The 18,060-nt window shown below is 46.8% G+C and overlaps 1 protein-coding gene across 1 annotated transcript; it reads right to left on the reverse strand.

The window, feature by feature from the left end:
* Positions 1–11,668: 11,668 nt before the first annotated feature.
* Positions 11,669–14,545, reverse strand: Rpl26 (ribosomal protein L26). The gene is made up of 4 exons (XM_052196572.1): positions 14,460–14,545; positions 13,660–13,832; positions 12,750–12,890; positions 11,669–11,840 (listed from the first exon to the last, which is right to left on the reverse strand). The coding sequence occupies exons 2-4, from the start codon at positions 13,825–13,827 to the stop codon at positions 11,712–11,714; spliced, it is 438 nt and encodes a 145-aa protein (XP_052052532.1). The 5' UTR covers positions 13,828–13,832; positions 14,460–14,545; the 3' UTR covers positions 11,669–11,711.
* Positions 14,546–18,060: the final 3,515 nt, after the last annotated feature.

The raw sequence follows: 18,060 nt of genomic DNA on the forward strand, positions 1-18,060 counted from the left end.
ACTACTGGTCCCCAAGATCTGGTTGCAGTCCAGGTAGCAGATTGGAACTACACCAAGTGATAACGTATGTTACTGTATGATAACGTATGTTTTCGTATGATAACGTTGCTGCCAGTCTCTGACTAGGGACCACTGAGAGAGAGTGGAGGAGGAGGAAGGAGAGAGAAGAAAGCAGACAGAGGACAGGAGGGCTCTATCAGAGGGGATAGGCCAGGAGACATGTCTGAAAGAAGTCTCCCCTGAGGACTGACTGATGGAGAAGAAAGGCATCCTGGGAAAGTCTCAAACAGCAGGGAACTTGGGGAGCACAGATAGGAGATAGCCAGTGTAGCATAGAAAAATAGATGAGGGGCAATCGCCCAGTTGTTGTGCTAAGGCTGATTAAACAAATCACTAGGACTGAGTCTCAATTATTGGGGGGCTGGCCAGGTCCTATTAAGAACTAATAGTTAATTCATAGTTGACCATGAACTCATAGAGTTCCATCTGCCTTTGCCTCCCAAGAGTTGGGATCAAAGGCATTCCTTCTTTTTAAAAGCTGAATAAGCCTCCCCCCCTTTAAAATTATTTTTAAATAATTTATTTGTTTTACACATGTGGGTACAGTGTGGCTGTCTTTAGACACACCAGAAGAGAACATCAGATCCTATTACAGATGGATTTTTTTTTTAAGTTACCACGTGGTTTCTGGCACTTGAACTCAGGACCTCTAGAAGCAGTTAATGTCAGAGGATCTGAGTTCGACTTTCAACACACACATGTCTGTTCACAGTTGCCTGGGGGATAACTCCAGTTCCAAGGGTTCCAGTGCCTTTTTTTCAGGCACACATACATATATAGACATACGGGCAAAACACTCACACATGTGAAATGAACATAAAAATAACACAGAGGACAAACATTCCATTGTAGACTCATCACATTTTCTTTCCATTAGCTCCCCTTAATAGACATGTAAGGTAGACTTTGTGTCTTGGTTGCTGTGAGTAATGCCTTTATCAGGGAACGCAGACACCTCCTTGGCTTATTAAGTCCATCTCCTTGGAATGAATGTGCACTCGAGGAACGGAGCTGCACAGCCCTGTCCCAGGTTTTCACATGAGATTACAAGTCGAGATGTTAGCTGAGAAGCAGGTGTGGTGGCCGATACCCTTAACACTAGGAAGCAAAGGAGGCCGAGTTTGAGACCAGCCTGGTCTACAAAGCAAGCTCCAGGCCAGCAAAGACTACAGAGAGAGACCCTCTCTCAAAAACCAAAAACCAACCAACCAAACAAACAAAAGTAGGCTGGAACTGCCGCTGGTAGTCTGCGCTCGTGGCTGGAGCCGGAAGATCAGCCTCCACGAGGGTCCAGTCACGCCATTTGCAGCAAGCTTCAGCTCTTTGCTACAGGATTCTGCTCGACCGTGGCCAGCTGTGCCCAGAGTAAACAATCTAGCAGAGAGGAAGAAGGAAACCCTGCTGCCTTTTATGATCTAATTTTGAAAATAACAACAACTCCCCCCCCACACACACAATATCATCGAGGGCTGAATATCTAACTCAGTGGTAGTGTTGCCTGCCATTCCAAAGGCCCTGGGTTCAAGCCCTAGATCTGAAAACCAACAGCAGAGCCAAAGCAGGCACTCAGAGACGCATTTGTGTAAACTCAGCTCCTTTTTCATTTTGTATTTTTGTTTAGCTTGTCTTTGTTTTGTTTTGTTTTGCTTTCCAAGACTGGGGTTCTCTGTGGAGCCCTTGCTGTCCTGGAACTCACTCTGTAGACCAGGCTGGCCCTGAACTGAGAGGTCCACCTGCCTCTGCCTCCTGAGTGCTATATGCCACTACCACCTGGCTAAAGTGTATTTAGTATAGATGACTTGACCACCTCTAACACAGTCATTTACAATTAAAATTATTTTTTTCCTACATAAAGAACTGGCTTAGGCCAGGCAGTGGTGGGAGGCAGAGGCAGGCAGATTTCTGAGTTCGAGGCCAGCCTGGTCTACAGAGTGAGTTCCAGGACTACATAGAGAAACCCTGTCTCCATAAAATAAAAACAAAAACAAAAAATCAATGGCATTCTAGTTTCAGGTACTCGGGATGGTGAGTTCAATATTAGCCAGGCTAACACGGTAAGATGCCATCTCAAACAAAACAACACAAGCCCACCACTGTGACCCAATGATTTGTGAGCAGAAACTATAGTAAAATATGCACTTAGCCGCCTTAGCTTGGGTGGCCTGTGGGCTGGTGGCGTTCAGTGCTTGCCCAGGTGCTGCAGCCATCATCATCAGGACCACATGTCATCTCCCCACGCGGATGCTCCACTCATTCCACACAGCTTCCCACTCTCTCTCTCATCTAGCTCCCAGCAACCACCATTGCCCGCCTGTGTCCATCACTTCATTCTCTGAGTCAATGTATACAAGTAGATCCACGCAGTATTTGGTGTTTGGTTAACTTCAACTAGAATGATGTCTTCAAGAAGCACTAATATAGCCGGGTGGTGGTGGTGGTGCACGCCTGTAATCCCAGAACTCTGGGAGGCAGAGGCAGGCGGATTTCTGAGTTCGAGCCCAGCCTGGGGGAGGGGGAGGAAGAGGTGGAGGAGAAAAGAAGAAGAAATGGCCCGGTGGTCACCAGCACCTGCTGGTCTTGTGAAGGACTCAGCCAGTTTTAGTTCCCGGCACCCACATCAGACTGCTCACAGCCATCTGTAACTCCAGTTACACAGGATCTTTACTCTCTTCTGGCCTCAATGGGCACTGTACACACATGGTACACATCCATACACTTAGGTACATGTGTGCACATACATACACTCAGACACACAGGAATGTGTGGGCCTACTGTGCACATACACATGTGGTGTACATACAAAAAAATAAATCTTGCAAAGTAGGCAGAATGGAGAATGTTCATTGATGAATTACAATTCTTTAAAACTCAGCTTAAGTGAAATCTGTGGGGAGCCCTCCCTAGGCGCCTCTTTACAGACAGGCTTAGTGCCTCTTTCTTCAGTCTCTTTGTTGTAATATGGTACATAATTGGTGTTCATTAGTGTTGAGTTCATGAGAGGAATGGTACAAGGGGAGTTGGCAGGAGAAAAGTTTGATAGCTGAGATTTCTTTTCTTTCTTCATGTAGACTGGCTGGCCCCAAACTAGCTATGTAGCTAAAGATGACCTTGAATTTCTGATAATCCTGAGTGCTAAGATTATAGATTTATGCATTTCCAGATATTAAATTTTGGGCTTTGTGTATGGTAAGCATGCACAACTCTACCAACTGTGTCCCATCTCCCTCCTTTGATGGATTTCAGGGTCCCTCCAGGAAACAGAACTCCTGTATATGTGGAGAGGAAGAGGGGTGGTAATCTCTGGTCATCCAGAATGGTATTCCTCACTAAAGGGACTAAAGGGTGGCTGTTCTTTTCAGATGATGTGGGTTTGTGCCAAGCAAGACCCTTGTGGTCCTATAGTGAAGGCAGTCATTTCTCAGGAGAAAGACATCGCTGGTGTGAACTTGGGTCAGGGGCTACTAGGTGAATCAGTCAGGGACACACCAAAGATACAAAGCAGGCTGTTCGTACAAGCCTGAAGGAAAGGCTGAGTCCCGCCGGGCACATGCCCTTCAACAAGGCAGGAAGCTTCTAACAGTGAAAAAGCGGTCTTAGCCTAACGGTTGCAGTGTGGAGAAGTTGTTCTGAGGAACGGGGTCCGCAGAAGGAACACAGGCATTCTGATGAAACAGAAAAGTATCAATTTGCAGAGAAAGCAAAATACCAGCGTCAAGTTTTAAAAGGAAAGGTTGAAATGTGCCAGCTCTTCCCTCGGATCACAAATCCGCCGTGAAGCCAGAGAGCAGCTGCAGACAACTAGTCCCAAGGCAACGTCCCTCTCCAGCTCCTACCCACAGACCAACCGACCAACCGGAGAAAGCTGCTTTTCTCAGGAAGCTTCTATTTCCTGCCTGCTTTGTTTGCTTGGAAAACTCCAAGGAGTCAGCCATCTGGGGTAATTAATTGTAGGGTTGAAAAAAAAAATAGCCAGAACCTGGGTAAACAAAGATTAGCAGGAAGATAATAAAAAGGAACAAGAAAAAAAAAAAAGGTCGAAAGCATTTGAAAAGAATCTAAGTTCAGCGGGATGAGGCTCGGAACAAGATTTCAGGCAAACCTCGTTCTGTTGTCAATTACCTTTTGGGTGAGAGTCCTAAGTAGGCGCTACCTTTTTTTTTTTTTTAAATCTTTATTTTTATCTTCGGTGCATGGATGTTTTGCCTGCATGTATGCATATGCGCTGCATGAGTACTTGGTGCCTTCAAAGATCAGAAGAGACCATCAGAGCCACTGGAACTAGAGTCATAGATGCTGTGAGCCACCATGTGAGTACAGAGAACTGAATCCACAACCTCTGTCTTGGAAGAACAGCCAGTGTGCTTAACCGCTGAGCCAGCTCTCCTTTTTTGGGTTTTACAAGGAAGTCTGTGCCTTTGGAATGCTAGGCAAGTGATCTACCACTGAGCTACATCCTGCTTTTATATTTAAAAGTATCACCCCCCCCCCCTCATCCCCCATCCCTCCTCCTGCAGTGGTGGCGCACACCTTTAATCCCAGCACTTGGGAGGCAGAGGCTGGCAGATTTCTGAGTTCGAGGCCAGCCTGGTCTACAGAGTGAGTTCCAGGACAGCCAGGGCTAGACAGATAAACCCTGTCTTGAAAAAACCAAAAAAAAAAAAAAAAAAAAAAAAAAAAAAAAAAAAAAAAACCAGAGAAAGAGAGAGAGAGAGAGAGAGAGAGAAAAAAGATCTTGAGTTTTGTTTGAATCAATTTTTACAAAACTTTATAAAACCATTGGAAAGATTGTAAAGACCTATAAGCCATACATTAAAAAAAGAAAGAAAGAAAAGAAAAATATCTGGGCAGTGGTGGTGCACGCCTTTTATCCCAGCACTTGGGATGCAAAGACAAACCTTTAGGCATTCCATACCAGCCTGGGCTACATGACTATTTATATCTTGTCTATAGATGGATAGATATACAAACCCCACTATAATAAAATATTAACAACAATTTTAAAAGAAGATGGCCTATAAAAACAATCATGTTTTCTTAAAAGAATTCTTTATTTATTTTTACGTATGTGAGCACATTGTCACTGTCTTCAGACACACCCAAAAAGGGCATCGGATCCCAATACAGATGGTTGAGCCACCATGTGGTTGCTAGGAATTGAACTCAGGACCTCTGGAAGAGCAATCAGTGCTCTTAACTGCCGAGCCATCTCTCCAGCCCCATCATGTTTTTTTGAATAGTGATTCATGTCTTTCTCTCTTTTCTTTTCTTTTCTTTTTTTTTTTCCAAGACAGGGTTTCTCTGTGTAGCCCTGGCTGTCCTGGAACTCACTCTGTAGACCAGGCTGGCCTCGAACTCAGAAATCTGCCTGCCTCTGCCTCCCGAGTGCTGGGATTACAGGTGTGTGCCACCACCGCCCAGCTGTGATTCATGTCTTTAATCCCAGCACTTGGGAGGTGGAGGCAGGTGGATCCCTGTGAGTGCAAGACTGGTTTGGTTTGTTCCACCCTGTCTTGAAAAATCTTAAAATAATTTTAATGTGTTTTCCCTTTCCCAGCCCAAGCTCCTGGAATGATGGCTCTGAAACTAATAATTTATTAATAAATGCCTAGGCCATAAACTTTGGCTCATTCCCTGACTAGCCTGTAACTTATTTAACCCATTTAAATCGATCATGTGGTTCGTTGCCTCTCCTTCAGTCCTGGTCCACTTCCTTCTCCTCAGAGTCTCCCTGCTGGTTTAGGGCAGCCTCCTTGGTCTGCCATCCTCAATTTGTCTTTCTTGGTTAGTCCAGATGCTCTCCCGACTCCCTCCTTTATATGCTCACCATTTCCCAGAATCCTCTCTTCCTGCCAGTGTCTCATCTAGTTCCTGTTCAGCTCATTGGCCATCAGCCTTTTTATTTACAGGTGATGTTTATAAAAGATTCTCTCAACAAACAAACAAACAACCCCCAAACAAACAAACAAACAAAAATAGAGCCAGACAGGGTAACACATGTCTTTAAAAATCCTAGCACCCTAGAGGCAGATTTTTTTTGTTAGTTTGAGGCCAACCTGATCTACATAGCAAGTTCCAGGATAGCCAGGATTACACAGAGAGAGACCTAGTTGTCAAAACTAACTAATTAAGCAACCAACTAATTAACTAAAACTGGGGAGGGGTAGAGAGTCACCACATCTAAATCGGTTAAGTAAGTGAGCAAAGGTGACCGTCGCTCAGCAACTGAACCAGCTCCTGGAGAGCTGCTCTGATTAGGTGCTGCTGTAACTGCCCTGGTGTGCAGAAACCATTTGAGATCATTTGGAAGCCAGGCAGGACTCTGAACTCCTCCGTTGCCTCCTCTGCTCTTTTCCCTCAGGGCCAGCTAAGCACATCCCAGTTCTTAAATCTCAAGAAACCACGGACAATTGACCCAAGACGCGCAAGACAAAAATATTCTTTCTTTCCCCTCAAGCTACAGAAAAGCAAAGCAGATTCTATTCATGTTATAAAGTGACGTAAGCCGGTCCGCAGAGATGGCTCAGTGGTTAAGGCCGCTTTATGGTGCACCGGTGACCTAGGCTCAACTCCCAGCACCCACAAGGCAACTGTAACCATTGTAACTCCAAGGGATCAGAGGCTCTCTTTGGGTCTCTGCAGGTGCACTGCATCCATACATGATATGCCGGGGGAAATACCTATGCACATAAAGTAACACAAACTTTAAAATGTTTTAAAACCTTAAAAAGAATGAGAAAGGATCTATGTATTTAACAACTGGAAACGCCGCACTGCTGATCTTTGAGAGCACTAAATACAACACGCCATCTAGCACGGTGTGGATCTTTACAATTCTTTCAAAAATTTAATAAAAATTATTGTTATTATTGTGGAGTCAGGGAGGGGGAGGGGAGCTTGCACGACAGAGCACATGTGTGGAGGTCAGAGGACAATTTTGCAGAGTCTGTTCTCTCTTTCCACTTTCTTTTCCTTCTTTCTTTCCTTCCTTCTTTCTTTCTTTCTTTCTTTCTTTCTTTCTTTCTTTCTTTCTTTCTTTCTTTCTTTCTTTCTTTCTTTCTTTTTTTCTTGCTTGCTTGCTTGCTTGCTTTTGGTTTGCTTTCAGACAGGGTTTCTCTGTGTAGCCCCGGCTGTCCTGGAACTCACTCTGTAGACCAGGCTGGCCTTGAACTCAGAGATCCACCACCTGCACTCTGCCTCCCAAGTGCTGGAGATTCAAGGCATGCGCCCCACCGCCCAGCCCCTCCTTCTACTTGTAAATGGTTCTTCCGCATTGAGCTTAGACTGTGAGGTTTGCAGCGCCTGCCCTCTGTGTAGTGTATGTTCACACCCCGTGCCGAGCAGAAGCTCACTGAAAGGCGCACTTAGATCGTTCCGCAGCATTCCTTAACTGGGGGCAGGAGAGCCCTGGGCAGTTAGTTCTCTGAGGAGCTAGAAGGCAGTGTGTTCAACCTTGAAGTGTCAGCCTGTGACCTCGCAAGTGGCTGTGCACGTGAGCAGGCAGGTCTGTGGCATAATGGCACTGACTGCTACCCCAGTGGCCCGGACAAGACTGAACAGACTGACTTTTGATTCCTGCCGCCATTGCTTCTCCTGTTGAGAGGTGAGAATTTACCAAGGGTTTGCTAGTCAGGAGGAGAAAGTGACCTCTCCCATCCCCCTTCACTACCCTCTCAGAAGTCCCACTATATCCCTGAGACTTGGAGCAATTATCATGCCTTTTACAAAAGAGACAGGACTTGGTTATAGACCAAGACTTTAATTGAGCCAGAGCTTAAGCCCTGTGTGAGAAAATATGTCACAGGCTCCTTACTCCACCAGCAAAGACCAAAAATCTTTAGCCCACTTTCCATTTTTTCATGACCAATTTGAGTTCTATAGAGATTAAACATGAAAATCTTCATAATGGACAAAGGGTCCCAGGAAGGAAGCTCGACCCTCCCTCCAGTTCCATACATGTGAAGGACTCTGACTTCCACTGAAGAGTGCTTAGTCAGGTATATGGGAGCTGTGCCTCTCAAGACAAGTTACTTGCTTTCCTTGTACAGAGTAGTCTCTGCTGAATGCCTGTGACTGGCGCTGACCCATCCTGGTTTCTGTTAGGACAACAGGTCCCGCCTTTGTGTTATCTGGGCCACAGGATAGCTCTGAGTCATCCCTTTGAAACAACTGTTGCCATCTAACTGTGGTCTGCACCGCCCTCCCCCTGACATTCTTGGAGTTTCTGCTAAGAGCTGAGCTACCCATTCCTCCAAAGGATTCTCAAGTCCTAACTCCCTAGTACCCGGGAATCCAACCTTTTGAAGCTTCGAAAGCCCACACTGTTCCACTTAACTTTCTCTCTGCTTTATGCCTGTGCATAAGGTGTAAGCTCTCAGCTACTGCTCCAGCGCCAGAGTGAGTTCCAGGACAGCCAGGGCTACACAGAGAAACCCTGTCTCAAAAAAACAAAAACAAAAACAAAAAAACGAAAACAAAGAAAGAAAGAAAGAAAGAAAGAAAGAAAGAAAGAAAGAAAGAAAGAAAGAAAGAAAGAAAGAAAGAAAGAAAGAAAGAAAGAAAGAAAGTGATGCTGGGCCCCGCTGTTACCTCAGCAGCTCAGTGCTGGCTGAGTCTCTGGAGCTGCGAAGCACCCAGGAGGCAGAAGGCCGGCTCTGCCCTGGTGCCGCGGGCCTTGTTTACCCTGCTGGACAATGTCTTGGTAGCAGAACGGAATGTGAGCTGCTGGCCAGAGAGAGAGGAGACTTTGGACCCTAAACACAAGCAGGGAAATGTTCTTTCCTATCCAAAAACAATGCAGCTTCCCTCGATACCCAGTCACATTGGCTCACCAAAGAGGTCGCGGCCAGGGCTGGATATCTCTGTAACTCCAGTTCTCAGGGATCTGCTAACCGCTTTTGGCTTCTCTGAGCACTAGGTGTGCTTAGTGTACCTACACAGACGGCTGACCTGCACGTAAAATACATCTTTTAAAAAGTAACAAACAGGAGTCTCCAACTCTTCATTGAAGGTAAAATCTGCTGGCAGCAAGGCAGATCACGAGACTTCACTATTGGTAAAATCCCCTCACGTGTTTGAATCTGTTTCTCATGATACCTTTTTAAGGTAGGCGACATCAGGGCTGTGACCCCCAAACAGGGGCCCAGCACGAAGGATGCTCAGAAGAGTTTTTAGTTAATTCTGGGACATGGAGGAAGACAGACGTGGAGAATAAAAGGCTGTAAACCTTCCCTTCTCCCTATGCACATCTCTGCAGAACAATTTAATTAATTAATCAATTGATTTATTGACATGGGTTTTTTCCTGTATTGCCCAGGCTGTCCTGGAACTCACTGTAAACCAGGCTGGCCTCAAACTCTTGAGGAACTGTCTCTGCCTCCTGAGTGCTGGGACTAAGGCATGTGCCACCATGCCTGGCTTGAGAATCATTTATTAATCCAGTTCATGGGCGGTACTCCCTGAGCTACCTTCTTCCAGGCCTTGAGAACACAACAGCGCATAGATCCTTTGCTGGGGTCACAGTCGTCCTGGTTCTGAACTGTAACCTGTGCTGTTCGCCCTTCTCTCTAGCTAACCCAACCTCAAGCCAACTTTTGTTTTGCTCCAGAGACCTGTTGTTTCCATGGTGATTAGTCACTTTCTGGAATGCACTGACCTGTGCCAAGAATACAACATGATTTTATAGTCTTGAGGCGTACAGGAGAGGGAGACTCCGGCTAAGATCCAGCCAGTTCTAATCTACATTTAAAATATTTCAAGCAGCCAGGTGGTGGTGGCGCACACCTTTAATCCCAGCACTTGGGAGGCAGAGGCAGGCAGATTTCTGAGTTCGAGGCCAGCCGGGTCTAGAGTTCTAGGACAGCCAGAACTACACAGAGAAACTGTCTCAAAAAAAAAAAAAAATATTTCGAGCAGACCACACAATTCTTCCTGCATGTCCCTATGAGCACAGTTTCTCTTGAGTTAAGGAGGGTGGGAGCCACTGGATGCAGGTGCTGGGAGCTCAGCTCTGGTCCTCTGTAAGAGCAGTGTGTAGTCCTAACTGCTGAGTCAATGCTCTGGCTTCCAATGTGGTTTATGCTTTTTTTCATTTTCATACATATTTGCCTGTATACCCAGAGGCCAGAAGATGGTGTCAGGATCCCTAGAAACTTGTGCCATCATGAGATGATGCAAACTGAACCTGGGGTCCCTGAAAGCTACCAACAATTGTTTTTGAGTGCCAGTCCCTATGCTCAACTTTTTAAAATGGGTGCTGGGGGCTTGAACTCAGGTCTAAGTGCTTACATTGCAAACACAACTGTCTGTTCTAATGAGTTGAAGCTCTAATTAGCTTTCCTGAGTGATCTGTGTTGGTGGGATGGGCAACCCAAGGGTTTGGACATGCCCACTGTCTCCCCTTTCTGGTTTAGGCTTTTTCTGACCTGGAACCACAGGGCTTTCATATTAGCCACCTTCCCCATGTGCTCAGAAACCCAGCTCACTACAGCTCTCCTCCACTGAACCCTCCATCACTCGCTGAGGGTTCATGTACACCCCTCATGGCTATGGAGCAGAGTACAGTTCCCTCACAACAGAACACCATGTCTAGGCCTTATACCTCTCCAGGGGCTCAGAGCACCACCTGTGCTTACCTGGGCAGCAGGGCTCGGAGATCTGCTGAGGCGACCATCTAACTTGGGGACCCTGCCAGGCTCTGCTGTAAGCTGATGTTGGCAAAACCCGGGAGTGCCCTGTTCCAGTTACTACTGGAGACACCTAAACCCTGCAAGCTGCCAATAGGACACTCCAGACTTAGTTCTCTGAGAATGTGTCATTTTCTGGAAATTATCTTGCTAACACGACCCAGGCTAGCCTCAATGCTTCCACCTCAGCTGGGATTTCTGATATACACACTGCTGCTTGCAACTTACTTCACAGCACTGGGAAATAAAATTTTATCACCAGTGATAAAATTCTCACTGTAGTGAAATCACCGCAGTCAGGTTTTCTTCAGTGAGACACTTAGTTTTTCCAGAGCTTCGAGAGCTGGCTCAGGAGTTGAAATCCAGCTGCTCCTTCAGAGGAAGGGAACTAAGCTCAAGCCCGGGGACCCAACAATTTGATCCAAGAGGATCTGGTGCCCTCTTCTGGCTTCTGTAGACACTGAGAACTTGGTATACAGATACACAAGCAAATGCAGGTGCATGTAAGGGTTTTTCCAATGAATTTCAAACAATTTAGGCTCTATGAGATGGCACCAGCCTCCACGACTGAACAACCTCTAGGACTCACAAGGTGGGAGAACTGACTCTTAAGGGCCCTTTCCAGATATCAGTCCATTAGGAATATTTTCAACTGTCCATTCCTATACAAAGGGCTGCTGTAAGACTCTGAGCCCGCCAAGGCTAACTATAAGCACAAAATTCACTATAGCTCCCGATTCCACAAAATTATTAGCAAACAGAAAAACAAAAACAAAACAAACCCTCCTCTTAATTGCACAAAACTTGTCATGGTGCTATCAGATCATCTGTGAAGGTGGCTGTCCCTCCCAGAACCCCAAAGACTGACACAGAAACAAAGTAAGTCACAAAAACCAAGGTACTTGGGAAATACCACACAAGACAGGACCAGTTAAGCAGTCTTTAATAAAAGCTGTGCATGAGCCATCTCTACTCCTGCATCTTCTCGATCGTCTCTTCCTTGTATTTGCCCTTCTCCTTCCCCACTTGCCGGGACTTGGCTTTCCTCTCCAGGATCTTCTTGCGGTCCTTGTCCAGCTTCAGCCTGGTGATGACCACCTGCAGAGAGACCGCCAAGCCCATTACAGGCCCCACTTCCCACTCTCTGAACCCAGGGTGGTGGATACCTAAATGTTTTTTAAAGGCCTACACATGATCATACAGCTCTGGGGCAGAGGCTCGGGTGTACCCAGCTGGTCTAATCACAGGCTGTGTAAAGACCAAAGACCAAGAACTGACCATGGCATTTATCTTGAAAATTGAGCTAGTGATGGGAAGCAAAAACTAAGCCAACAAAAAACAAACCCATTAGAATGTTACAGAATAGAAATGTTCTTGCTGTTAAAGACACCTTGCTTGGGGCACGTGTTGTGTCACAGGCCTTTAATCCCAGCAGTCAGGAGGCAGAGATAGGCAAACCTCTGAGTATCAGAAAAACAAAAACTCGGTTCACTAAGGGGATGTGCTGGGCTGGAGCGAGGACCAACAGACCGAGGTTTGATTTCTGTGGGCACTGCTTACACGTTAAGCAATCCAATCAGAAATCTGGGGTAACTGACATGAAGTCAGTCTAGGACAGGCATACATTATGGGATGTTCAAATTTGGCTTAAATCACCAGTTTATGGGATCACAACCTCAGCTCTGGGTCACTTTTTACTACCAATACCCTAAGACCACTTCATTAGGGTGTTAGAATTGGCCTCACTGATCACTTGATTATACTGAACACAGGGCTGAAGCTCTCTACTCAACTCATAACCACTCCCTCTCTCTGACTTCAGAATATTAATCAAGTGAGGAAAGGCACACAGAAATGTTTGGGACACTGATTTCAGAAGGTCCGTTAAACCCCAAACTTAAGACTTGCTTTAGCATACATTTCTAGCACAAGGGCCACACCCAGGTGTCCTGTAAATACACAATCACACCATCAAAGCAAGTGGTTTCCTCCTTCAAAAATACTCACCTTGCTGGGGTGGATGCCCACGTGGACAGTTGTGCCGTTCGCCTTCTCTCGCTGGACCCGCTCAATGTAGATGACATATTTCTTCCTGTACACCTGGACCACCTTGCCAATCTGTTGGCCTTTGTAGTGTCCTCGAACAACCTGGGTGCAAGTTAGGAAAGCCGTGAGCAGGGCGAGATCTGAGAGAACCAGAATGTCTGGGCCACTTACACACTGTGTACCTCCAACAGGCCCACTTTCCCTTACACGGGAAGCACTATAAGCAGTGGGCTGAATCGCCAACCCTTAACCTTTTTTTTTCTTTAAAGAGACAACCAGGCCATTGACCTATAGCAAAGAAAGGCTTGTTAGAAGGTAAACCACCACACTGGCTTTTTAAAATCAAAGACTAGTTAAGACTGTTCCTACCCTATAGGGACCATACCAGGCTATTGTTTCATTTTATTAAGTATTGTTAAATGTTAAGCTGTGCCAGGCAGGCAGTGCACACCTTTTATCCCAGGGAAGCATCTTATCTCTGCAAGTTCGAGGTCATCCTGCTCTACAGAACTAGTTCCAGGACAGCCAAGGGCTACACTTTCTCTGCCTTGAGAAAAAGTGTTCTTTTAAGGACTTCAAGAACTTACCAACACTAATTATGACTTACAGCTACAGAAAATCTTACCCCAATAGAACCCTACAGAAAGACATTCACAAACAGTTAAGAGCTGAGGTGGACTAAAAAGTTTTTATTTGATGCAATGCAACCCTTTCAAAGATCATGTAGGTCTGATTAAATGAAAGAAGGCAGGGAATCTACTTGGGATGTCTTGTGTTTGCTGAGCAGTAAACAAAACTGTTGACTGTGCCCCCCCCCCCCACACAATGGGAAAGTTCTTTTCAGACTTGACTCACAAACAAGGAAACATACCTGAACCTCGTCATCCTTTCGAATGGGCATAGATCGAACATTATACTTCTGTCTCAGCTCTTTGGACAGGGGGGAGGACATAATCTTCCTCCGAATGTGAGAAGGTGCATTGAAATGCCGTTTGCGGTTCTTGCTTCGGTCAGATGTCACGAAGGGATTGAATTTCATTTTGGCTATTAAAAAAACACACACACACACAGACACACACAAGAAGACCCTTTAACGCTTTAAGTCTCAGCCAGCTCCCAGTTTCAATTCCACTTCAGACGCACACGTTCACTGGAAGATGTCATGCTCAGCTACTCTGAGAGACCTTCCTCCTATCTCTTTTGTGTTTTGCATTTTCCTAGGTGGAGAGATTGCCACTAGCAACAGCTGTCTTACTTTTAAACTTGACTTTCCAACTCAAGCATCCTGTGAGGGTCCTAAATAGCGCCGGTCTTTACCTTCTCACTTACAGACTCCCGTGCTCTGCATTTTGCTCCCCACTTGAGCATGGAAACTAGGGCGGATCTCCAAACCCTTCCAACTGGGGAGAGGGCTAGCAGCAGATGACTCGAGGCTACTATTTAATCACACCTCCATTGGCCCCCGCCGGCCTTCGAGTCCGCGAATCTGCCCCGTACCCCTCTCCAGCCCCGCCGTCCATGGCTAGGAAAGACACGGCTCGAGCCCATCCCAGCACGGCTCCCTGACTGAGGCCGGGCCAACAAGACTGTCTCGGAGCCTCGGGAGAGAAAGCCTCATTGCCTCGCCGCGGATGGCTCCGGATTGCCTGTAGCAACCCGCCGAAAACTCACCGGTTGCGATCCACCGATGGCCGCAAAAGGAAAGAGATCTACACACGACTTCCGGTTCTGTAAGTTGCCGCGAGATCTCGCGAGAGTCTCGGAGCAAAAGGGGAGAAGAGGTTGAGCGTGGAGAAGAAACAAGGAATGGAAGGTTAGCGACATCTAGCGGCTCGGAGGTGAAACTGCAAGGGGTTCTGACATCCCTTGGAGGTGTAGATGCAATGCTCGATCCTTTGGGGGCGGGGGGGGGGGGGGATAAAGAGTGTTGCTTAAGGACCGTAGGCCGGCTTGATGGAGGAGTGAGAGGACCTGGGGGAGCTCACCCATCCCTTCCTGGGCTCCCGGCGTAGCGCAAGTCTTACTTTTAGCCACCGAGTGGCTCTGGGACCTCGGCCAGACGGTTACCTCGGTGACTTGACCCTTAGGAGTTAGTCCTTATAATTGGCCCCAGCCGGCCGCCCCCGCATCTGGGTACTCTGGGTCCTTTTCCGAATCTGAGATCATCCCTTGCCTGGAGGGTCGGAAACAGATCTTAGCTCCCTGGTGATGCCAAGATGCTGGTTCAGATCACGCTTAAAGAAACAAACCGTCGGGGAGGACTCTCAATGCAGACAGGTGTACTCTTTAAAAAAAACCTACAACTACAACCCCCTCAGTTCCAGTCTGATGGAGGCAGGGCAAGGGGGTCTGCTTCCCTGCAAATGGATTCTGAGGCATCAGTTTCTCTCAAATGAATAATATAGACGTCATGCTAACAGGGGCACACATTTCATAAGACACAGGGAGCTTACTGAATTCTAGGCACAGCACACTCATCCCGTCTACATGACTAACATCTTTAGGCTGATGCAGGTGTACTCTCCTCAGTTTACAGAGTGAATGACTGAGCCACGGAGCAGTGACAGGAAGGTGCAAGGGGACACAGGACATAGGACTTCTAGCAGAGTCTAGAACCCCTGAGGCTGCCACTTCAGGCCCCCCTGGAAACGATGTCTCAGTTTGTAGGAACCTATCGTCAAGTTGAAGAGCGAGAAACCATACCTTTGACGGTTCAAAATAGAGTCATCTGTATTCATGATTTTAAAATAGTGTGCTGTCAAATATTCTGTAAAACAAAGAGCCCCAATTTTATATGTGATTGAAAAATTGAAAGCTGGGTGTGCCGGTGCTGGGGGTGGGGGTGGGGAGTGGGGGTGGGTTCTCTGAGTTTGAGGCCAGCTGGTCTACAAGTGAGTTTCAGGACAGTCAGGGCTACACTGAGAAACCCTCTCTTGAAAAACAAGAACAAGAACTCAAAAAAGAAAGAAAGAAAAGAAAAGAAAAAAGAAGAAGAAAAATTGAATAAAACCTGCAGCAATTCTATTCAACAAATGCTTAGGGTGTGTCATTCATGGGCTAGCCTTTGACACTGGAATGAAAAATGATTCCAGGTTTGTGCTTGCAGGAAGCCATGGTCCAAGAGGGGAGACAGACTTGGGAAGCAGCAAGGTTCAGATTACAGGGAGCTTGAGGCTTTAGCTTTGGGGTCAGGGAGATGTGTGCGGTGAGGTCACACTTGGCTGGGTTTTGGAGAATGTTAAAATTTGCTCCAGAGGCAGCGAGACAGCTTGAGGGAAGGCTGGAGGTCAGAGGCAAATGGCATGTTCCAGGAACTAGGTTCTGTGGCACGCCGAGGGCAGCCCAGAGATCCCAGAGCCTCAGTGAGCCGCCCACAGCTCCTGCTCTCCTAGCCTGCCTTCCCCTTGACCAACTCACCAGCTTGCTCTTGGGAAAAGCGTTTTCAGTTTCCTTAACAATCTCTCCTCTTCCAGGACTCCCCTCATTCTCCGGGGACCCCCCATTCTCTGGGGACACCCTGCCCTGCCCAGTGCCTCCTTGGTTCTCCTGTCAGCTGTTTCTGAATCATCATCAGAATGAAACCTTTAGGTCAGGGTTTGGACAGCACAGCCACTTCACACAACGATAAGACTGTTAAGCAAATTACAAATTGTCAGTAGTCTAGTTACAGGCTGCTTATCTTGCCAGTGTCTGTTGGGTGTCGGGGGTCATGTCCTTCTTCTCTGCCTTCTAACCTGACTGGAAAAGAACCTTTATTTATTTTAGTTTTCCAAGAGAGGATTTTTCTGTGTCGGTCTGTCTGCCCTGGAACTCACTCTATATAGACCAGGCTGGCCACAGAGATCCGCCTGCCCCTGCCTCCCAAGAGCTGGGATTAAAGGTGTGCGCCACCACCGCCTGGCTGAAAGGATCCTTTATATTGACCCTGTAGGATCATTTTGAATCAGGTCTTCATAAAGCTGAGATGCATCAAAACAGGGATTCCTCTCTACCCTGATCTCACATCTAAACTGAACTATACATGTAGAGGTGGGCATTACACAATTTTATTTATTTTGCTTTTTATGTAGTGCTTATCTAATACGTAGGGCTCACTACTAAGTTCTGCACTGAGTTCTGTAAGTTCCTCCCCTGAAGGAGCACTTTGCCCGGAAAGAGGAAGCACGAGGCAGCAAAGAAGCGGAATAGAATGTACCCAGGAAGATGGGATACCGTGCGTAGGAAACACAGCGGCGGTCCGTTCACCTGAGCGGCGAGGGCTGTGAGGACGTCTCTGTACATCCTTACTGTTTCTGGAAACTCAAGCCAGGGAAGTTAGTTCCAGAATCTGGCCAGATATGCAGCTTCCTAAGCTTGCCTGGTGGGCCCAGACTGGGGAGTATGGAGGTTACAGGCTCCGGGGACAGTGGGGGAGGCGTGTGTATGCGTGTCTGAAGGAAGGAAGAAAACAGCTGCAGTTTTGTTGTGTTTGAGAAGGTCTCCCTCCGCAGCCCAGGCCACGCTGAACCCCAGAGCCTCCTGCCCTTGCTTAGTGATGGGCTTCCAGGCATGCGCCATCATGTCTGCTATCACGTGTTCATCCTTCTGTTTATATTGCTGGTATCCATCTATCCATCCATCCATCTGTCCATCTGTCTCTGTCAAAATTTATCTCCTGATGCATTAGGCAACCACCTTTCCCAAGATAGTCGCCTAAATGATACAATTTTAGGAAAATAAAGGGAAGGCAGAGAAAAGAGAATCGAAGCACACATGTTGAATGATGGGACCGAAGGAAATCCACAAGAATTTAGGAACAGTGACAAGATGAAACATTTTTTGTGCTTCTTGGTGCCACTTAGCCATAAGATGGCGTGTCTGTAAACAGGACAAACCGGCCCCCCAGAGCCAGCAACTGGCCCCCTTGAATCACAGAACCAGTGCTTTCACAGTTCTCAAACGTTCTTTTAAAGTTTATTTGTAATTTTTAAAATTATTTATGTGTATAGGTGTTTTGCCTGCACATATCTGTCTATATAACACGTACATTCCTGCTGCCTGTGGCGACCAGAAGAGGGCATCAGATGCCTTGACACTGGAGGTCCAGATGCTTGTGCGTGGATGGGTGCTGGAAATTGAATCTGGGGTTTCCTTATTTTTTTAATTTTTTATCTTTTGGTTTTTTTCTACACAGGGTTTCTCTGTATAGCCCTGGCTGTCCTGGGACTTATTTTGTAAACCAACTGGCCTCGAACTCAGAAATCCGCCTGCCTCTGCCTCCCAAGTGCTGGGA

Source organism: Apodemus sylvaticus, chromosome 10 (assembly GCF_947179515.1).
Source record: "Apodemus sylvaticus chromosome 10, mApoSyl1.1, whole genome shotgun sequence".
Taxonomy (NCBI): domain Eukaryota; kingdom Metazoa; phylum Chordata; class Mammalia; order Rodentia; family Muridae; genus Apodemus; species Apodemus sylvaticus.